This window comes from Ranitomeya imitator, chromosome 6 (genome assembly GCF_032444005.1).
Source record: "Ranitomeya imitator isolate aRanImi1 chromosome 6, aRanImi1.pri, whole genome shotgun sequence".
NCBI lineage: Eukaryota > Metazoa > Chordata > Amphibia > Anura > Dendrobatidae > Ranitomeya > Ranitomeya imitator.
Window position 1 is genome coordinate 61,498,376 of NC_091287.1, and position 24,196 is coordinate 61,522,571.

The following is a 24,196-nucleotide window of genomic DNA, read 5'->3' on the forward strand; positions in this document are numbered from 1 at the left end:
AATTGTGTATTTGAAAAATTTGTGCAAAAGTAGAGTTTATCATAGATGGTGGAAAAGCTTGGAGGAAACTGTTTGTAACTTAATCTAAAATATTAAAAATATAAAGGATTGTTGAATCATCTCGTGTTGAATGGGCTTCACAATCAGTCAAGTATATGAGATCCCTCCTGTGACGCTAAGGAAGACTTATACCAAACCCATGGATCAGTATTGATTTTTTTTTTTTAGAGCTTGGGGCATTGTTCTGTCCTGCCTGACATCTTCAGTACATACTGATGTAGTGCGATATGTTGTCTTTAGAGTTTGTTTCCCCTAAGGCTCAGTTCATACTTTTGAAAAGAGTGCGCAAAGATAATGGACTATCTGCTCCTTCATAGGACATAACACTACGAATAATGGGGTCCATCAGGTTCCATCATGATGCTGGTCACTTTGACGTAAAGAATAGCTCTGCCCGCTGCACATTTATTAGTATCAAACGTGATGAAGTTGATGGATGTGTGGATGGGGCTAATTCAAAAAGTCTACTGGATCCACACTGCATTTGTAGTTTTTATGTTTACGCTGAGAAAGCTCATGGCACATACATTAAATGTATCTTCAGGCCCCGATTCTCCGGACTTTGTACTGTCGGCTTCTGACAGTTTTTTTTTTTTTTTTGATGGCTCGAAAAGTAAAGTTGCTTTTATATCCAGATGAAACTCAAAACACTACCATTTTTTGGGGAAGTCTGAGGGCGATTGTTGCCATGGTATAGCTTTATGGTGGAATCCATTAGAATTAAAAATTTGGAAGAAAATCCTGACTATGTATTCTTCCAACTTCTGCTGAAAACGCAGTGTGACTCCACCCTAACACGACAGCATATATAGTCATTAGAGGGGTATTCCCATCTACAAGATCCTGTCCTAGTATATGGTAACATAGTAACATAGTAACATAGTTAGTAAGGCCGAAAAAAGACATTTGTCCATCCAGTTCAGCCTATATTCCATCATAATAAATCCCCAGATCTACGTCCTTCTACAGAACCTAATTGTATGATACAATATTGTTATATTGTATTGTATTGATACAATATTGTATGTGTAATAATATTTAAAAATACTGCCAATTAAAAAAAAATTAGTATACATAGTTCTTCTGACTCGCTATAACCATTACCCTATGTTAAGGGCATTGCAGTAGCTTAGGTATCCATGGTTACAACCATTCATATAGTGACAGGTAGTTACTAGTGGTCATAACCATGGCTACCTACGCTACTGCAATGACCTGCACAAGGGTTTAGAAGCATAGGTTATCAGGAGAACTATACAACATTTGTATTTGGTGGTATTTGCAAGTATTATTACACTGGTCAACGCAATTTTCTGGCAAAAGGTTTTAAAACATTTTAAGTCAAATTTGGCTGCTGATTATGAATATGAACTCCGTTTTTGGCTATCACATCAGGATTTCGAGATATTTTCAATTTTTGATGAAAATTACTCCTGTTTTATGATAAAAACACATGATTTTCGGTACTACATTTTGTATATTTTTTAATCAAGGAATAACATAGATTACAAAGTCTATGTACAGCAAATCAAATATACTTACAAAATTAAACTACATAATATAAAAACACATATATATGGCACACAGATGAATGACAAATGACAGCTATTTGAACTTTCTTTTCTTGGCTGATCTGTGATGTACAGCTTCTGGGTTCTCTCTCATCAAGCTCCAGCAATAGTCGGCCATCATATGTGAGTCCCACCGGCCTTGATACCGTTCTTCCATTGTTTTAATGTCCTGATAAAAACGCTCCCCTTGTTCCTCGCTCACATCCCCAAGGTTCTCTGGAAAAAAAGTCCAAATGGCTGTGTAAATAGTGAATCTTGATACTCATTCTACATCCAAGATTTCGCAGACTCATTAGTAGCTCTTCCACAATCTCTTCATAGTTGTCTGCTTTCTTATTCCCTAGAAAATTCTGCACCACATTACAAAATGCATTCCAAGCTCTTTCTTCTGTCTCATTCATTGATGTGATAAAATTTGGGTCTCTCATAAGTGTTCTTATTTGAGGTCAATCGAATATTCCAGCCTTTTTCTCCTCTTCATTAAGACCAGGAAATGTTGAACATATATAGATAAAGCATTCTCCACTGTGATTGAGAGCTTTGACGAACTGCTTCATCAATCCAAGTTTTATGTGTAAGGGAGGAAAGGCAATGTCCTTCCTATCCACTAGAGGATCATTGATGACATTCTTATCGCCAGATGCCAAACTCTGTCGCTGAGGCCATTCAGTTTTCACCCAATACTCTGCTGTAGCTCTCCTAGTAGCACAGAAAACAAGGGTGTTACCATAACAAATGGGAATTATGCATGTTTAAAAAAAACAAAGATATTCTCACATTTATTGGGAGACTAAATGAAAACTAAATTTACCTTAGTGAACCGTATAAACCGGTACTTTTCATACACTACTTACATTTATCATGGAATTCATGAAAATGGGCTATATACCTATAGCGCAAAAATGTGATGTGATAGAGAAATTATAAGATCAGATTTGAATTCGGCACCCTCAAATTAGTCTAAAACTGTTCTTAAAGTCCAAGCCAGAAATTGTTTTTCTTTTTTGTAGACCAGTGTTATTCATTGTGGTTTGGTCCTGATGAAGAGTTGTAAATCTTGAAACGCGTTGACGATAAATCACATTAATACTTCACCTTCATGTGTGATCGTATCTCTGAACTTTGAGAAACGCAGACTCTAGACCACCATATTCCTCTTTTATTGCAACTACTATTATTATTATACCTACTACGTATTGGGATAGGATATCCTTCGAGCGTTTACACTCAAATTTTCGAGTCTACTGAATGAGGATGTGGTTGATACATACATTCATGCTACAGAGTACAGCGCAACTCATTTTATCTCGGTCTCCCTACTATATATGTACACTAGGTGACAACCCCTCGTTGGAGACATAATGGTGTTCATGTTGGTGATAACCTGACTTTCTCCAAAATGTATAGAATTTTTGCCAGATTTCTAAGCGAGGAGCCATTCCTACAAGAATGTGTACACACATTATAGGTTTAATTCTTGCATAATTCATGAGGTTTGGTAGCAGTTGATCTTTTTGACCTTCCTTAGTATGAAGACCTGCATATAATATGGCAACGGTTCGTATTGTTCTTGTATTTCCTGTAGGCAATTGACAGTATACATCAAGTTGGAGTCTACTGTCTAGCTCTAGTACCAGCAAACACACTCCCCAAAACCCCTTTAGGTGGTATTCACCTGTCAGAGACCAAGCAACTGTTCCTCGAGGGGTCACTCCACCCATGTAATGTGCTCATGTGTCCTCACACGTGTGTGACGAACCTCCCTAAGCCAAGACAAAAACAGCCAGGTGAGACACGGATCTGACTTTCCTATGAATTTTTTTTTTTTTATTCTTCATCATAGGCTTGTATGTAAAATATATTGTTTTTATGTTAAAAGTTGGTGCTCATATAGTGCGGTTAGTGAGAACTAATCCAAATATAAATTCTAAAGCAGGCTTTTACTGTGGAATCTGAGAGCAGCATGATGTAGGTGCAGAGAGCCGGATTCCAGCGATGTGTCACTTACTGGGCTGCTTGATGCAATTTTGATAAAATTCCTGTATTCTCTGTTGTAAATATGGCAGTGCTATGAATGTTGAGCTGTGTATAGCCCCGCCCACACCCCTGATTGGAAGCTTCCTCTGTACACTGTGCATGATTAGCAAGCTGCCAATCAGTGGTGGGGGCGGGGTTACATATCTGGACTGCCTGGCACAAGATGCCTAGTCCTGCAGTGATAATCTCCTGCTGATAAAACACTGATTTGTATTGAAACTACAGCAATCTGCTGAGCAAGTGACACATCCATGGAATAAGACTTTCTGCTCCATCATTATGATGTCTCGGATTAAAAAGAAAAAATTGATGATGGATTTCCTTTAATGTGGCACAATTTTTACTGTGTAAGCAGAGAAGTTGAAAATAGATTTAGAAAGAAATCAGCAATAAATGTACCGTATATAGTGTTAATTGTGATTAAACAAACTATTGCGCTAAATTGGAAATTTTGTAGTAAAGTTTCTATAAATTTTCATTAACAAGCTTCATATTTTTCCCATGTAGAAATTGGCCCTGCCTCTGTGATGGTGGGGAACCTGGTCTCTGGTAAGAGGATCGCACAGGCAAGTGGAAGGGATCTGGGACAGCTAGAAGACAATGATCAGGCCAGAAAGGTACGATTTATCCATGTTCACACATATGTTTTAGTTGGATTCACACAACTGTGTTTTTGTGGTCTGAGTATAAAATATTACCCTTGAACTGGCCATGAATCTCCTGAACTGACCTCGACAACCTCATATATGGCTAGACTGTAAAGTTCAGGACAGGAGACCCCTAGCCAATCCATGCATCGAGGACTGAGACATGAATGAGTAAATATGGTCTGAATTCCCATTTATTGTGTATGGGGGGCGTAAAAGGAACCCGTCATGTAAAAATATTATTTGGTTAATCTGCAGGTTAATAGCACTCTAAAGCCATTTGGCTGCAGCACTGAAATCCCGGCTACATGAAGGAACTGAACTTTATTCTTCCCAACAGTCATAGAGTGGCGGCCGGTGCGGCTTGAGTTGCTCAGTATATAGTGAGCAGCGGCTGTAACCACTCCCCCGCCACTGACTGACAGCCAGCTCAGCAGTGCAGCAGTACATAGCTGGCTGTCAGTCAGTGCCGAGGGAGCAGTTCCTAATTTTATTTGTTTAATAAAGTCTGCAGAGCTGCTGTGGTTTCATTTCTGACCAGATCAGATGATTCTGCAGCGCTGCTTGTTCAGGGTGCCTACTGTATAGTAGCAGAAGTCCACCTTCTGCTCAGGGGTAAGTTCATGCTGTTTTCTTTTAGGATTAGGAAATAATTATGATGGACTACAAGTAATTAAAATATAATTGAGGGAAACAAAATCAGCTGCTGCACATATAAAGCCTGAATTTGAGGGTCCTTGCTTAGTGGGGTTGTCCATTACAGCGCCATGCACGTTCACACCTTCATGGTAGCGTTGTGCCTGTGCATTCTGGGAATTCTTTGGGATTGTTCTCCTGATGGGAGATTTATTTACATTCTTAAAGAGAATCTGTTGCCAGGTTTTTACTACAACTGAGAGAAGCATGATTTAGGGGCAGGAACCCTGATTCCAGCGATGTGTCACTTACTGAGCTACCTGGTGCAGTTTTGATAAAATCGCTGTTTTCTCTGCTGCAGATCTAGCAATTCTCTGAATGCTGAGCTCTGTGTAACTCTGCCCACACCACTGACTGGCAGCTTTTTGCCTATGCACAATGTACACAGAAAGCTGCCAATCAGTGGTGAGGGCTGGGTTTTGCAGAGCTCATGAATGTCGAGGACCACCTGGATGCAGGTCTACTAGTCCTCTAGTGATGATCTCCTTCTGATAAAACAGTGAGCAGCACAGTAAGTGAGACATCACTGGAATCAGAGTCTCTGTCTCTACATTATGCTGCTCTCAGATTAACTGGCAAGAACCTGGTGACAGATTTACCTTAGGATTAGACCCTCTGCTTTTAGGTCCTGAATAAAAACCTTAAGTGTAAAGCTGAGTGATGAAGTCTGCTTCTAATCTGACGTTCGCTTGTTATTACATTGTTTAAGAAAAAAGTCATGTTTTCCCCTTGTGGAGTAATGCAAAGTGTCAATGTAATTTAGTTTTGGAAAGACTGTGCTGTTCTTTGTATTATGACCTATGGTTTATATTCGGCCTATCATCTTATAAACGTGTTACTATTGATCCATGTGAAATAAATAATAATAACTAGATACAGGCTTCAGCGAAGATTACTTTCTCACATTGCTCTGAATGTCAGGGCGCTCTGACTCCTTGTTAGCTTATATTAACCCTGTAGTTTCACTACACTGTGATATCCTTAGAGAGGGAAGCAATTACTGATAGGCTCATATATATAATTTAGGGGAATTGTCTTCACCTAATGCTGGCACAGGGCGTTTCTACTGTCATGAAAGTTTCTGACCAGTGACCCATCAATCAGAAAAATTGTTTTATTGTTATTTATTACACTGAAAAGGGCAAAAAAAGTTGTTGTTTTGTGTTCTAAAAACACCCCAAGGTTTTTATAATTGCAAACAAAAACAGCCAAGATGACTGCAAAACCTAATTTATTTGGATTTCCTGTACAAATCTTGATTAGGCTAGATTAATATGGCTATAATACAACCAGAAGACACAAATACCCTGACTGAAATATACAGTAGATCACCATAATTCAGTAGAAATGCAATGTAATGTCTTTATATCAGACCAGCTTTAAAGATAATCTGTCAACTCTACTCATCTGTTTGTTCTAGTGAAATGCACTGCTCAAATAAATAAAGGGAACACTTAAACAACAGAATAAGTAAATCAAACTTCTGTGAAATCAAACTGTCCACTTAGGAAGCAACACTGATTGACAATCAATTTCACATGCTGTTGTGCAAACAGATGGAAATTATTGGCAATTATCAAGACACCCTCAATAAAGGAGTGGTGCTGCAGGTGGTGACCACAGACCACATCTCCGTACCAATGCTTTCTGGCTGATGTTTTCGTCACTTTTGAATGTTGGTTGTGCTTTCACACTCGTGGTAGCATGAGATGGACTCTACAACCCACACAAGTGGCTCAGGTAGTGCAGCTCATCCAGGATGGCACATCAATGTGAGCTGTGGCAAGAATGTTTGCTGTGTCTGTCAGTGTAGTGTCCAGAGGCTGGAGGCACTACCAGGAGACAGGCCAGTACACCAGGAGACGTGAAGGGGGCCGTAGGAGGGCAACAACCCACAGCAGGACCGCTACCTCAGCCTTTGTGTAATGAGGAACAGGAGGAGCACTGCCAGAGCCCTGCAAAATGACCTTCAGCAGGCCACAAATGTGCATGTGTCTGCACAGACGGTTAGAAACCGATTCCATGAGGATGGTCTGAGTGCTGACGTCCACAGATGAGGGTTGTGCTCACATCCCTACACCATGCAGGATGCTTGCAATTTGCCACAGAACACCAGAATTGGCAAATTCGCCACTGGCGCCCTGTGCTCTTCACAGATGAAAGCAGGTTCACACTGAGCACATGTGACAGACGTGACAGAGTCTGGAGACGCCGTGGAGAGCGATCTGCTGCCTGCAACATCCTTCAGCATGACCGGTTTGGCAGTGGGTCATTAATTGTGTCGGGGTGGCATTTCTTTGGAGGGCCGCACAGCCCTCCAGGTGCTCGCCAGAGGTAGCCTGACTGTCATTAGGTCATGAGATCCTCAGACCCCTTGTGAGGCCATATGCTGGTGCTGTTGACCCTGGGAAGCTATGGACTGGCCCGCCCGTTCTCCAGACCTGAATCCGATTGAACCCATCTGGGACATCATGTCTCGCACCATACACCGTCACGTTGCACCACAGACTGTCCAGGAGTTGGCAGATTCTTTAGTCCAGGTCTTGGAGGAGATCCCTCAGGAGACCATCCGCCACCTCATCAGGAGCATGCCCAGGCGTTGTACTGTAGGGAGGTCATACAGGCACATGGAGGCCACACACACTATTGAGCATCGTTTCCTTGTCTTGAGGCATTTCCACTGAAGTTGGATCAGCCTGTAACTTCATTTTCCACTTTGATTTTGAGCATCATTCCAACTCCAGACCTCCATGGAATATTCGTTGTGATTTACGTTGATAATTTTTAGGTTTTATAGTTCTCAACATATTCCACTATGTAATGAATAAAGATTTACAACTGGAATATTTCATTCAGTAATATCTAGGATGTGGCATTTTAGTGTTCCCTTTATTTTTTTGAGCAGTGTAGTTGTATTCCATATCCTATAACAATTGTGGAAGAGCTTTTCTTATAACTTTTAATTATGCTATCTCTCTGTTATTCCTCCTGAATATTTAGAAATAAATTGACAATGGGGTGTTACCGTTCATTTTCTCCCATTACTAGAGATAAGCGGATCGCGTCACGCACCCCCGTAGATGGTCCAGATCAGTATTCACTGGCCATGGACACGTGCTGCTTGAATTTTCATACCCTTCCTAGGCTCGCCTTAGGATTAGCCGGGCTGGCGAGACTTCATCTGTGTGATTTTTCCCAATATAGCATGTACCATAGCCCGGCCCATACAAGGGGTTTAGGCCTTAGCTTTCAGTTACACATTTCAGTGTATAAAATAGAAAGATCACACTAATAAATCTATTTTATTAATAATCCAAAAATGGTAGTATGTCTTCCATTTATAATCCTTCAGCACTAAAATGCTTATTGGGGCCAATATACTAACTAGGGTCCTGAATGACATTTGCAGTGACTGGAATGGACTCATGACAATCATGTACTCGTATCTAATTAGCTTAAAGGGTTTGAAAATCCTCTCCTTTAGCTGCCAGAACCTGAAGCCTTGTACAGTGGGATACAGCAGCCCCGTAAATTGCTGGTTGGTCACTGTCGGGTACTGTTATTTTTCTCACATTCAGTTCGGTCTGCTGGGACCTGCAACAATTGGCACCATAGGGACTTTTTCTCATTTAGAATAGAGTTTAGAGTAGTGCCATGCTTGACCACCACTCCATTCACTCATAGGTAATGAAGGGAATGGCGGCCTGGTGTCTTACCTGCTGCTCTGTTTTGTAACAGAGATAAAAGTGTCGTAAGACTCGTAAACAAAAAAAAAAGGCCACTCACCAGAGTCAAAAGGTCCACTTCGCACAGAAACCTAATAGTATCCCTAGTCCAATAGTGCAAAAACATTGTGAAATACATCAAAATCAGTCCTTAAAATCGGTACTTAAAAAATGTAGATTTTATTGTAACGCCATAAAAATCCAATCAAACTCCATAAAAATCTAATCAAACACAACCGCAGACGTGTTTCAGACACCATATAAACACCATGTTTTTTATGTAATGAGTAAAGACGGTGTCTGAAACTCGTCTGCAGTTTTTTATGGCATTGGACTGGGTTTTTATGGCTTTTCAATAAAATCTACATTTTTAAGGATCCATTTTTGAGATTTCAAATTCTTCTTGCACTATTGGACTTAAGATAAAAGTCAGGGATAAAAATTCCCAGGTCTGCTAATTGGTGGGCATATGGGTAATAATTTGTTTTTACTGTTTCACTGGACATTTTTTTTCCCTATAAGCCCTATTGTGAAAACTCCTTTAGTCATCTTCAAAAAGGCCAGGAAAGCTCCAAAAATGCTCTCTTTGGAATGTACATTTGGTGACATCCCTGTTCTTTTGTGACGCAATGTACGGTACTTTCCTCCGTACAAAGCATTGCATATTTGCCATTAAAAAATACTGCATTTCCTGCCATAATAAGCAGCGCTAAGGAAGGAGATAAATGAAAACTGCCTAAACGAAAACCTGTTGCCCATAGCAACCAATCATGTCGGAGCTTTCATTTGGTATTCTGCTTTTGAAATATGAAAGCTGTGCTGTGATTGGTTGCTATAGACAATAAAAAAAATCTTTTATGTTAATTTTTCTAAATCTGTCCTTCAGCGTCAGACGTAGCTCTGCAGAAATAACTATGGCCTTATATGGTTGCCTCGGCAACCATACCAACGCACCTGGTGCTTCTCCCACAACGACTGCATCGTTTCGGCAGCTACAGATATCATGAATGTGACTCTGTGAGGAGACGACAAGTGGCTTTTGTCATTCATAACAACTTCTATCGTGTAATTATGAATTAGGGTGACAATGATATAACGTAGGCTCCATCCACAGAAAGGTAGAAGAGCTGCTGTGACCTAATTTAATGCGTTCTGCATAGGCATTAATCACATAGTCACACCCGAGGAGCCCAAGATGAATTTCTCAGACTGTTTAGCATTTGCAGATTGCAATGTTTTGGCAGTATTCAGTAGTGACTCATATAAGTTACAAAAGGAAGAAACAAAGGCTATATCCATGCCTCGGCGCCTCGGTGAACACACACAAGTTACTTAATCGCTGCCAGTCACATGACCCAGCGACTCTAAGCAGAAGCCGATGTCTAAAGTAGATGCAGTAATCTCCATATCTGCATTCATTGTGCACATGATGTGTGAAATTAAACTTCTATGCAAAAACTTGATCATGAATATGTGAGTAACCACGATATGTAATAATCCTCCCTCCCCAATAAATAGAGCTACACTTGTTTCACTGCTCTTTTGTAAGAATGATAATTGGGTTGTAGCTATCGTCTGTTATAGTATGTGATAGGGTTTGTTACGGACTCACTTGATGAGGTGGGTTTCCTAAGAGGTAGGTCAGGGTTAGCAACAAGGACTGAAGATGATGGCACAACGGGCACTTGTTGGATGGCACATGGACCAGCGAGGACCAGGATAAGAGGGTATGCAGGTCAGTAGAAACTGACCCAGGAGTATAGACAACACAGGAATTTAAGAGGTTTCGGTAGTACGTGAGTTGCAGAAAATACACAGTTGTTATCAGGGCTGTTGAGTCGGTGAGCCAAACCTCCGACTCCGACTTCTCAATTTCCATGACACCGACTCCACCAAAATGGACTCCGACTCCACAGCCTTGGTTGTTATGCTATATGCCAACAAATGCTCTTTGGCAGGGAGGTAGGCAACCAACAAACAAATGGTTAACCGCAGGTTGCGGTGATAATAGGTAAAATGAAACTTGCTTGAAGAGAAGATACACTCTGTTGCAGCAACTCTGTAGTGTGAACAGGACCAGAGAAATGTTTGATATGCTTACTGCGGACGAAGGTTTAGTCAGCAGGCCTGAGCGAGAAGGCAAATGCAGATAGATAGTAAACAAGCAAGAGATGATTAGCCAGCTGATAGAAATGCATGTTGAGGAATTTTCCAGATATGCATTTGGTAACTCAAATGAATACTCGTGCGGCCTTAAAATACTTTTGGGTGGTGATATCGAAGGATTTAGTTTGTTGGGTTACTTGGACTACAGCAAAAGACGACTGCCGTAGAAGAAGCGAGCAGGGGCCGATGTTGGTGCTGAGACAGATGAGTAACAGTGGTTGCACTACTATAATGATAAAATGGGAAAAATTATCATAATTTCACTAAAACATTTTATTTGTAATATAGTAAAGTATCTTCAAAGGGTTATTAACATAGGATATGCCATAAATGTCTGATATTTGCTGGCTTTATCTAGTGACAAGGCTCACACAACAAATGGTGCGGTGGAACATTGCAGCTTTGTCAATTTACTACTATGGGATTTTTAAGAAAGTCAAGCTACTCTCCATTCACAGCGACTTATAATAATGACGGATGAATGGAATATTTTGTTATCTAATGTGATTGTTACCAGATTGTTGGATTCTTGCTGTGTTTTGTGACAATTGCAGTAGACACGTCTTTTTTTTGTAATTATAGGATTTATTTATCATTGTATTGCGCTATATATAATATGAATTTGTTTTGTTTTTTTTCTTTCTAGTTCTTATTCTTGTCTGAAGTTTTACAATGGAGAGCCCAGACAACTCCTGATCACGTGCTTTATACATTATTAAACTCACGGGTAAGCCATACTGCCTTGCGTCATAATTGTCTTGTGTGAAAGTTATACTATGGAGGGTCAAACATGTAATGAATGGAAGCAGAATGGCTTGGTTATATAAAGTTATACCATCTATGAGATTTTTCTTTCTTTTGGTTTGGATCATACATTGTTTGTAGCAGTTACATAAAATTTATTGGTTGGACCTTTCATAAAATTTGACATTTTGCATAATTACCGTATGTAGCAAGCCTTGTGCTACACTGAGTTATTATAGGAAAATATATAGAGCCAGTGACATAGTTTATGACATGCTCTTCTTCATTGCCCTATGGTTGTTTATGCCCCGAACAGGACTCCTGGACACAGGTGTAAAAAAAATAAAAATTCCGGCCATAGATATTTCTTACTGTCCCCACTATATGAATCCCTTCCTCTGCTGAGGTTCAACCCATATTCCCCAACTCCAGTCCCCAAGGCCAACCAACAGATCATGTTTTCAAGATTTCCCTAGTATTGCACAAGTAATGGAATTATCACCTGTACAATACTTAGAAAATCCTGAAAACATGATCTGTTGGTGGGCATTGAGGACTGAAGTTGGGGAACACTGGTCCAAGCCACAGATGGTAGTTGGGTCCAGTTTCACATTCCTGACCTTCATTGTGACACATACACTACTTGGCCAAAAATTTGTAGACATCTTAGCATCATATATACTGTACGTGAGCTTGTTGAACATCAAAACCACAGGTGTTAATGTGGATTTGGGCCATATTTAGTAGTAAAGCAGCCTCTACACTTCTGGTAGTTTATGAAAGTTTTTGAAGTGTATCTCTGACATTTGTGCCTGTTCAGTCAAGCACTGATGTTGGACAATAATGTTTGTCTTATAGGTGCTCAATGGAGTTGAGTTCAGGGCTCTGTTCATGTCACTTAAAGGGGTTTTTCCAAAAGTACATTTTAATTATTAGATCTGGTAATAAAAATAAGATCCACAATTGGATGTGTTAACAAAAAATATTCCTGTGCTGAGATAATCTTATTAATTTGTTCCGGCTGTGTACTGTGTAATGGCTGTGTGTTCCCGTACAGGAACATGGTCTGATCATACCCCAGCTACCGGGGAGGGGAGTAAGTAAAAGAGTATACAGACATTACCACAGATCCTGGGCATGAGAGGAAGCAAAAGAGAGTATACAGACATTAGAGCACAGAATCACAGCTGATTCCTTTTGTGAGGTAAAACATTTAATTGCCCATTTTTAAGCAATATTTAACCTCAAAGAATGAATCAGCTGTGATCCCTCGCAGTAATGTCTATATACTCGTTTGTTCTTCCTCCCCTGCCCAGGAGCTGTGTTATGATCAGACCATGTCCCTGTACGGTCAGACACAGCCATTACACAGTACACAGCAGGTGCACATTTATGGATTTAGTTTCCAGACCGCATTATGTCTTGTCTGATCAAAGTTGAGCTTAAGTATTACCGGACTATGGTCTGAAATGCCCCTGTTCCCATGTTCTATCTCCCCCACCCACATCGCCAAGTTACTGGATCCAAAAATATAATCCAAGCGAGAGAGAGTGCGTCTAACGGACGAGTGGCAGGTGTATTCTTTTACATCGAGATGACGTATTCTCCACAGATCTAGCCACCATGAATGTGGACAAACGAGATGGGAAGGGAGTCACCCCCAAAGCCTCGCCATCCAGCCTGAGCCTATCAAGGCACTCGTCCAAATTGAAGTCTCCCAGGCATATGATATATGTATCCGGATAATTTCGAGCAAAACTCAGCGCCTTTTTTATGATGGACATATTAGCAGGAGGGGGGTTGTATATACATATAACGTAATCTTTCAAATTAATCCAGGCATGTACAAAGATAAATCGGCCCTCAGGGTCTCTCCGTACCTCCCCAACCTCCCATCTAACATCCTTGTGGATTAATAGAGAGACCCCCCTAGAATAACTAGTATGGAATGTATGTACAGACCATTGTACCCACGGTTTTTGTACATAACGGGCCGAATCTCTGGTCAAGTGTGTTTCAACTAGGGTTACAATATGAGGATGGTGACGTCTTATTTGAGAAAATACTTTAACTCTCTTTCGGGGTGATCCAAGACCTCTCACATTCCAGGTTAAACATGTAAGATCAGATGTCATACCTCTTCATCCACATATAATATACATTGTCTCGCCAATCACACTTCTGGTATACAATGGAAAAAAACATGGCAGCAATTCCTATATAACCAATACCTAACAATACTAAAACAAGATAAAGCAAAATACGCTTCAAAAGGGAGCAAAGTTTCTTGCTCCTGTCACTGTCCAGAAGAAAAGATGGTACCATCTCTGAAAACAGAGTCCGGTATAGTTGTTTTCTTGGACTTTGGCGGAAAGAGCTCTTATCATTGAAAATAGAAGAAAAAAATAAAAGGAAAAGAAAACCCAGTGAGAGAGTTCCATTTCCGGAGTATCTATATGTAAAGACGGCAGGTGATTTAGGATCCCCCCCCCCCCACACCATTCGCTCCCACATGAGATCGCATCCAATCTTCGGATTCTGTTGGGGTCGTAAAGAAAGAGTAAGAGCCCTTGTAAACAATCTTGAGGCGGGCTGGATAGGTCATTGAATATAAAATGTTGTTTTCCCTAAGTTGTTTCTTTATCTCCATGAATTGGGCATGTTGTTTCTGCAACTCCATAGAGAAATCTGGGAATATTGATAAAGTGGAATTATTAAATTTAATAGGGCTTTATTGTCTTGCCTAACGGAGCACTGCATCTCTATCCCTGCAATTCAAAAGGCGCACCAAAAAGGTTCTCGGTGGGGCGCCTGGAGGAAGAGGTTTTGTTGGCACTCTCCACAGAGAATGTAGAGGAGAATTCATCTCCTAAAGTATCTTTGAGCCAACTCTCCAGGAATTGTTCCAGTTGCTGACCCTCTGAGTGTTCTGGTAGCCCAATAATGCGGATATTATTCCGACGTAGTCTATTTTCCAAATCGTCTGCCTTTTGCTTCCAGGCATTTATAGAGCCAGCCACTTTTGTCAATTTAGTTTCCATGGGCACAGAGTTGTTTTCCAGGCGAGATACCCTGGACTCCACCTCCATGATGCGGCCCCTTATAGATTGCATGTCTTGTCGAAGGCTTCCCACCTCAGAGTGCACCTCCTCTATTTTCCCAGTTAAGGATGTCCTGGTTAGTGATATAACCTGCATTAACTACTCAGACGCTTGTTTCAAAGTTAGATCCTCCCGATCTCCATCCTCCTCGCTATCAGAAGCACGGTTTTTCGGCTGACTAGCAGTCTTAGCCCCCGGTGAATTATCATTATTTGACCGCAGGTTATCAGGGGGGTCAGGTTGTGCATATTTTCTCAACTTTTCAGTTGCACCCGAGGTTCTTGGACGGTGCATAGTTAATGTTTTGTGAGGTAAGGTTCAAGCACTGTTGCACTATAATTGAATACATTCACTACTTAGTTAATGCAGCAATGTGTTGCAGAGCAAATAAGTCTATGTTAAATATCCGCACAGCCTGCAAAGGGTCCTTGCGGAGGAAGCAGCGTGTGGCATCAAGGATTTATTGCAGCTGCTGCACTTATTACCCTGGGGGGAGGTGCAGGTCAGGGAGACAAAGCCTAAGGTAAATAGAGCTCATTGTCTATCAAGAAATGTAGGTTCCTCCTCCAAACAATGTTGGTATGTGATAAATTTGTCTATATATCAGTCTCTGTGTGGCACTCGCTAGGTCAGCCACCCATCAGACACTGCAATGTCTGCAGTTATGTTCTGAATGGCGGGAACAGAGGGAGATATATCTGTTTGGGAGCAGACGCTGGGACTATCAGGCGTTATACCGTATTAAGGATGGGGGGAGCGCAGGGCCCGTTTCTCTGGGCTCACACCGCGCGGTCACCCTTTCGTACCTCCGGGAGCTTCGCCTGCGTCCAGCTAACTCCCCTTGAGCCGAGTGCCGCCGCTCCACGTCCTTCACCGCCGGCACACGCGGCAAGAAAGATGGCCGCCGTCTCCTTCAAGGCCCGTCCTCCGTCTTGGCTTCCCCGGCGCTCACCCAGCCGGAGCTGCGCCTGACACCTCCTCTGTAGCCGGGCGCCTCCAGGTGCCCAGGGGAACACAGCGGCAACCAAAGGAACCCTCCTGGGTGAGTATATCATAGGATTTTGAGCAGGATCACGCAGGGGCACATTTATAAGATCATCTCGGCGCAGGAACATCTTTTTTTTAGACACATTCAATTGTGGAAACTATTATTATTCCAAGATCTGTTCATTAAAATATTGATTAAAATTGTTTAACCTTTAAATTCCTCTACTTACTTGAGCTAGTATGCGACTCACTTTATCCATAGAGGTGGAGCAGTCTTGGAGCACAACAATATTTTATTATAATTCCTTTCATCATTTTATTTCTATGGTAATACTGCCTGGTGCCATGAATATTCTGCTGTTTCTACAAAGTTTGGATAGGAAGCATAAGACCGGAAGAGTTTCATAGCTGAGTTCTCCTCCAGTGCACCTGGTCTTTGTTTCCGTAAGGGCAGCACGTGCCATACTACTGACGTCACCGCTCAGTGATGGATCCCTGATTCCAGTAGCCACGACACAAAACAACATCACTGATATGACTAATCTCACTGTATTTTTACCTACAGGGAACTATTGCCAATTCTCTGACGTGCAGCCAGTTACATAAGCGGGCTGAGAAAATAGCAGTGATGTTGATGGAAAGGGGACACTTACAAGATGGAGATCATGTGGCTCTTGTGTATCCTCCAGGTATACATACATATATATATATATATATATATATATATATATATATATATATATATATATATATATATATTACTTTTGTCTCTAAATGCATTTTATAACTGTAGAATTAGCATTTTCAAAGAAAGGGATTGTCTTTTTTTTTAGCCATCATATTTTGTTACTAGGGTCCCTCGATGTTATGTTACATGATGTTTGATTTCTGGGACCCTCAACAATTTGCTGCAATATGGATTCTGGTTTCTGCAATCTCATGGTCTCATTTACAAAATGAACGTTAATTATCAGTTACTCGCTTCCAAAATTTTTCCAAGTCTGAGTTAAATGGGTTCTCCTCCACTTTCTTTAAATTTACATAAGACCCCAGTGCTAAAATAGCATATACTCTCTTATCAACCTTCCGTCGATCTCCTATCATTTTTGTCTGGGCATCTACAGTCAAACACTGCAGCCACTGATGGGCTGCAGCAGTCACGTGCCCAAAGAGACTGGAGAAGTGGCGGGGGATTTATAGGTCAGTATATGGCTTTTCTTATTTCAGATGTAAACTTAAAGAAAATGGCAGAAAACTTCTTTAAATACGCACCTTCTTGTAGATGTGCCAGGTACATAGAATTCATGCAGGTAATTGGTTTAGTGCGTCATCTTTATTTTGTGACAATAACTACACTATATAGGAATTTGGTAAAAAAAAAAACATGTTAGTAAAAATTACCCTTTTAAAGTGAACCTGTCATTAAATAAAAACACTGTTAAGCTGCAGATTTGGGGTTAATCAGCAGGTTAATAATGTTTGCAAGCTGCGCAGCATCGGCACTGAGAGCCCCACTGCCGGGATGAAATGACTTTTATTCCTCATAGGAGGGATAGATCAGCGCAATTTTAGTTACTGCTTGGTACTGTAATTCTGAGCCAGCTGCCAGTGCCGGGGCCGGTTACAGCCGCCGCTCACTATGCACTGTACGGAGACTGAAGCCGCGTCAGCACCATCCCTGACTGAAAGCCCAAGACTGCCGGGAGAAATAAAGGTAATTTCCTTCCAGCAGCAGGGGTCTCAGTGCAGGTACCAGGCAGCTTCAGAATGCTCATAACCTGCAGATTATCTGTGTCTGCTGGTTAATAGCGTGTTCTTATATGAAACATTCCCTTTATAATTGTGTTTTTACTGATGAGGCTTTCTGATTTGGCTTTGCAGGAATAGATCTGATTGCAGCATTTTATGGCTGTCTGTACGCTGGTTGTGTGCCAATAACAGTGCGACCTCCACACCCACAGAACATCGCAACGACGCTGCCTACGGTGAAGATGATTGTGGAGGTAAGGTGTAAATCTTCCATCATAAAGTGAGCAGGTATCTTATGACATACGATAATGATTTCATAAGAGGCTGGTCAACATATGGGCGATATATATAACAACATTCCTAGGTCGTTCTCCTTCATTTTGATGCCAGCTCTTATAGTAAGCTCCAGCCTCAATGAAGAACATTTGCTGGATTTTCTATTTTAAACGAAATTACTTCTTCCAATTGTTGCTGTACCATGGATTCTGGAACCGTTTTACTTTTTATTCTGTGCCCCTTCTTTGCAGAGTTAGGCTATGTGCACACGTTGCGGATTCGTGTGCGGATTTTTCCTCACCGTTTTTGAAAAATCCGCAGGTAAAACGCACTGCATGTTACCTGCAGATTACCCGCGGATTTCCAGCGTTTTTTGTGTGGATTTCACAAGCGTTTTACCACCTGCGGATTCCTATACAGGAACAGGTGTAAAACGCTTCGGAATCCGCACAAAGAATTGACATGCTGTGGAAGATACAACGTAGCGTTTCCGCGCGGTATTTTCCGCAGCATGTGCACTGCGGATTTGGTTTTCCATAGGTTTACATGGTACTGTAAACCTGATGGAAAACTGCTGCGAATCCACAGCGGCCAATCCACTGCGGATCCACAGGCAAATCCGCAACGTGTGCACATACCCTGATGCTCCACGGTAATAAAGGTGCACATATCCTCTTTAACCAACTGGGTGTGTACCACAGAACTTGTCTGTGGGCGTGGCTGTGTTTTGATTGGCCAGAATTAGTGGAGAAAAGGCAAATGCCCACAGAGAAGTTGTGTGGTACACGCCCAGTTGATATTAGGGAAAATTTGCATCTTTATTTCCAGGGGGCATAACTTTGGTACGGAGGGCCAAAAAATAAAAACTGTTTCAAGATCAGTACCAATTAGGCTGGGTTTATATAGTGTTTGTCACAGTGGTTCCGTAAGGGCTTTCGTCCGAACCTCTGGGGAAAAAAAAAGCATATGAGCTCTCTGGGACATTGATTATAATGATGCATCATTTTCATCTGTATTTGCCTAGTTGACCACCATTAATTATAGTCAATGGCCCCATCATCGCATACGCCGAAACCCATTTTGCGGGGGTTTGGATGTAAGCCCCCAAGGAGCCACTCTTTAAGAGTTCTGAAAAGAAAGACATTTGAAATTTTCCCTCAGCGTAAGAAGCTCATTTTTTGGGATAACATATACAACTCCATATTTTGACAACGAAATTTTGTTTAGCCGGAATATATTGTAGTATAATGAGAAAGCAAGAAAGACGTTTGCTATTAAAATTAATGTATTCAGCTCTTTATTTTTTTTGCTGCCATTTCTCTCATAATTAGAAGCTTGTAGAAGCTCCTAGTGCAGAAATAAAGGAAGATTGTCTCTGCCATCATTAGGACAGGACATTAAATATCACTTTATGATGGCAGGAATGTATAGTATGTAGGATGATTATTTTAACTGTTCCATGAAAACAAGAACCCAGATCCATTCGCTCTTGATAACAAATGACTTTGTGAATATGATGTCATTAGAAACAAAAAATTAAACTCGTGCCTGGTGCTACTTCTTGCAACAACATGCTTCTCTGCAAGGCATACAAGTTTCCCTACGCCAGCTTGGTGCTTTCCTCAAAGAGAAGTTTTACCCCTTTGACAATCGGACAAAGCATTCACACCGTGCCAAGTAGTGTTCCTGCTTTGCACTGATGAGCGACAACAGCCCTGAAACAGCGGTATGCAAATTCTGATTTCACATTATATCCTTTGTCATGGAGCAAGGATTTGTGAAGAGTTGACATTGACTTATAGGATTGGAACTTCCAATTGTTGGCAAAAGAGACCCTATCCTTTCCCCCTATATAGAGGCTATTTACATACTTAATTTTTCAGGGATAAGGAAAAAAAATTTTGTAGAAAAAAAAATCCAGCTCACCGCAGTAGAATCCAATAGCCATGCACGCAACGAAGTTCGTGTTAGCGGCAAACGAGCGGTATCAAAAAGGGAAAAGTATCCAGCAACAGATCCATCGGTGAATAATTATTTGAAATCTTTAATGTATAACATGGTTAAAGTTATGGTATAAAGCCACTAGTTTAGAATAAAGGCAAGTAACCCGGGAAACTCATTGCCTTACGCGTTTCAAACCGACTGACTTTTAATCATAGTTCAGAGTGTTCCCACACTCTAGTAGCCCTAAAATAAATAAGGGAGTGGAACAGAGTCTGTAGCCTGTCTTGCCAAGTTACTCTGAGCCCAGTCTGTCTCATAGTACCTTACCATTGGGGTCAGTAGCTGCAGTACCGGAACTGCCTAGGAGTGGTACCTGGGGCTACCTGCAGCTCAAATCTGACTCCACCATCAGAAGCTCCAGGGAACACCATGTAGATGCTTAGCTATGCCCGTCATAGGCAAACCTGACCCCGTGGCATAGTGGGTCCACAAACCACTTGTGCCACTTTCGAGGTTGACAGTAGCCATGGCCCCGATTCATGATGTCTTAATGAAGGGTACGCTACAGTAGATGCACCAAATTCATTAAGAAAGAAGCGCCTCTAAACAAGGCTGTGGAGTCGGAGTAATGGAAATTGAGGAGTCGGAGGTTTGGCTCACCGACTCCACAGCCCTGCCTCTAAGTGAATTTGACACATCTTACAAGTGCTGTGCACCTCCGCCAGAATTGTTACTCTACTCAGGGCTGGTGTACATTTCTGGTATACAGTAAAACTAGCGTTTTTCTAATAGTACTCAAGAAAATAAACTTTGTAATATATCTTATTAGAGAAAGCTTCTTCTTTCTCCTTCTGAACTGATTATTAATTCTCAAACTTCTCAATTCTTGGGTACAATAAGTCTTCAGAGCATACAGACTTCCTCATTAATGAGATAATTACTCTTTAAAGTATATGTAATCTAACAATGACAAAAAAAATGTAGAGCATGAAAGAATATCGGGTGAGAAGAGGTGAGATTGTGAGAAGCACCGACAATATGACATCTAACCCATACATATTCTCAGGAGTAGGCTATTAGTGTTTGTCTGAATGTTTGCCAAGGACAAAACTGCTATGACAGATGATCATTTATGATTTGCTTAGAGGACTACTTTGGCATGAAATCAAACTTCACTGCAAGCATTCATCGATCGGAGCTCCTGCTGTCGTATCCTTATTACTGAGCTATAATGTATTACTCCGTGCAGCGAGCACTGCCACGATGGACATCATCTCACTCTCTATGGCTCTAATGTCAAATAAGCTTTACCAAGCATGTTGGATTAAAGGAATGGGACACATTTATTTTTTTGTTAAAAGTTTTAAAGTGCCCTAAAAGGGTCCTGTAGAGGGATGATGTGGCAGCAGCCATCTATAACAAACAACTGCACCATTAAGTGATGTTTTTGGAAGACCACTTTCAAGATAGACCCCCAAAAGCCCTGCTATGAGCCATGCACATGGCTTTTTAGCTGAAAAAAATTGATAGTTGTTAACATGCATACGAGATCAATTGGTACAGAGATTGGGACAAATCTACTAATGTGTTTACAACCCTTAGCTTTGGTTGTAAATGTGATTAATTGAGCTATTTATGTGTCTTAAATAGTGATGAGTGAGTGTGCTCGTTACTCGAGTTTTCCGAGCATGCTCGGGTGTTTTCCGAGTATCTTGGGCGTGCTTGTAGATTATGTTTGTGTCCCCTCAGCTGCGTGAATTGCGGCTGCTAGACAACCTGAACACATGCAGGGATTGCCTGTTTGTTAGGGAATTCCAATATGTATTCAGGCTGTCCAGCAGCCCCAAATCATGCAGCTTCGGGGACTCAAACATAATATACGAGCACGCCCAGGATACTCAAAGGACCACCCAAGCATGCACGGAAATCTCGAGTAACGAGCACACTCGCTCATCACTAGTCTTAAACTATTTTTGCAGTAATAAGGGGTCTGGGGTAGGTAATAATGGGGGTCTTCAAGAAAAAGAATGTGACTTGGAATGCGATAAGATGCACAAAATTGTACAAAAGCATAGCCACTAGAGTAAGCCAACCAACAGGAGGCGCATTTTCAGACTGTCTAGTTTGAGTTTACATTGTCTAAATAGTGGACAATATTAGCAAATCTGCCCCATTGTGTCTATTAAAATGTCACAACTGACAATGTCCTGAGAATACAGTGTGATTATCATTCTCTCTTCATTTTCCTAAATAGTGTAATATGTTAAAAGACTACAAACAGAGAGGATGAGATGTCATCATCTACATTATAATTGTGTGGCAGGAGCTGTCTAATCATCATCAGTAACTGTGCTGGGAGTTTCTGCCTACCAGTGGAGAACTTTAGTGGTACTATTCGTGCAATTTCATAATACGGGCAGTTCTCATTATGGCGACTGGTACCCAAGGGGACCCCATGTAATCACATGACCCAATGGAAGATGAAGTACACCATACATTTTCAGAAAGAAAGGAAAATTAAATAATGTTTATTAGGGGACTAGTAACAGGATGAATTTAAAAATTACAGATATATTGACGTTGCTGTTCCCAGAAGAACACGTGACACTGTTGTGTCTTGGGTCTGCTGCATTCAATCATAAGCCCCTCTGACAGAAAATTGATGAGATGCAGTTGCTCAGAAGCCGTAGATTAGCTACAGCAGACTCCTGACGACACCGTCGCATGCCCCACCAGAAATAGTGCGGCTGTAGGAGGCGAGCATCTACTGTTTTTATTTTAAGTGGGGAGCTGATGTGATTAAGCTGGGGTTGTCCAGTAGTGGACTAATCCTTTAAAGGTACCTTCACACTCAGCAACTTTACAACGAGAACGACAACGATCCGTGACGTTGCAGCGTCCTGGATAGCGATCTCGTTGTGTTTGACACGCAGCAGCGATCAGGATCCCGCTGTGCCATCGCTGGTCGGAGCTAGGAGTCCAGAACTTTATTTGGTCGTCAGGTCGGCGTGTATCGTCATGTTTGACAGCAAAAGCAACGATGCCTGCAATGTTTTACATGGAACTAACAACCAGCGAGAACGATAAGTGAGTCGCCGTTACGTCACTGGATCGCTCCTGCATCGTTCTGGAGCTGCTGTGTTTGACGTCTCTACAGCGACCTAAACAGCGACGCAGCGACCTAGCGATCGACGCAGCGATCGGCTCGTTGTCTATATCGCTGCAGCGTCGCTGAGTGTGACGGTACCTTAAGTCTCATTCTGGATGTGGCCACTGCAGCTGCCCTAATCAAGTACAAATCCACAACCTTCAGACAGTTATAACATAAATAATAAAAAAAAACTTTACTGGACAAGTTTAGCTCTGCTACATCTGTGTGTACAACAAATTGACCCAAAGAAAAATGTAAACAGCGAATCACAGATTGTGCGCGGCCAGTATCCTCCTATGTATGATAGTCCAACCAAACAACTACAGAATGTGTGCGGCCAGTATCTTCCTATGTATGATAGTCCAACCAAACAACCACAGAATGTGTGCGGCCAGTATCCTCCTATGTATGATAGTCCAACCAAACAACTACAGAATGTGTGCGGCCAGTATCCTCCTATGTATGATAGTCCAACCAAGCAACCACAGAATGTGTGCGGCCAGTATCCTCCTATGTATGATAGTCCAACCAAACAACTACAGAATGTGTGCGGCCAATATCCTCCTATGTATGATAGTCCAACCAAACAACTACAGAATGTGTGCGGCCAATATCCTCCTATGTATGATAGTCCAACCAAACAACTACAGAATGTGTGCGTGGCCAGTATCCTCCTATGTATGGTAGTCCAACCAAACAACCACAGATTGTGCATGGCCAGTATCCTCCTATGTATGATAGTCCAACCAAACAACTACAGAATGTATGCGGCCAGTATCCTCCTATGTATGATAGTCCAACCAAACAACTACAGAATGTGTGCGTGGCCAGTATCCTCCTATGTATGGTAGTCCAACCAAACAACCACAGAATGTGTGCGGCCAGTATCCTCCTATGTATGATAGTCCAACCAAACAACTACAGAATGTGTGCGGCCAGTATCTTCCTATGTATGATAGTCCAACCAAACAACCACAGAATGTGTGCGGCCAGTATCCTCCTATGTATGATAGTCCAACCAAACAACTACAGAATGTGTGCGGCCAGTATCCTCCTATGTATGATAGTCCAACCAAGCAACCACAGAATGTGTGCGGCCAGTATCCTCCTATGTATGATAGTCCAACCAAACAACTACAGAATGTGTGCGGCCAATATCCTCCTATGTATGATAGTCCAACCAAACAACTACAGAATGTGTGCGGCCAATATCCTCCTATGTATGATAGTCCAACCAAACAACTACAGAATGTGTGCGTGGCCAGTATCCTCCTATGTATGGTAGTCCAACCAAACAACCACAGATTGTGCATGGCCAGTATCCTCCTATGTATGATAGTCC

General features: G+C 41.6%; 1 protein-coding gene across 4 annotated transcripts in view; it reads left to right on the forward strand.

The window, feature by feature from the left end:
- Positions 1-24,196, forward strand: part of DIP2C (disco interacting protein 2 homolog C) — a 492,724-nt gene that overhangs the window by 404,877 nt on the left and 63,651 nt on the right. For all 4 annotated transcript variants that reach the window (XM_069729709.1, XM_069729707.1, XM_069729706.1 and 1 more), the window contains 5 exons: positions 3,217-3,418; positions 4,176-4,285; positions 11,549-11,629; positions 16,300-16,423; positions 17,616-17,737. In XM_069729709.1, coding sequence (XP_069585810.1) covers positions 3,217-3,418; positions 4,176-4,285; positions 11,549-11,629; positions 16,300-16,423; positions 17,616-17,737 — 639 coding nt within the window. The remainder of the gene's footprint in view (positions 1-3,216; positions 3,419-4,175; positions 4,286-11,548; positions 11,630-16,299; positions 16,424-17,615; positions 17,738-24,196) is intronic.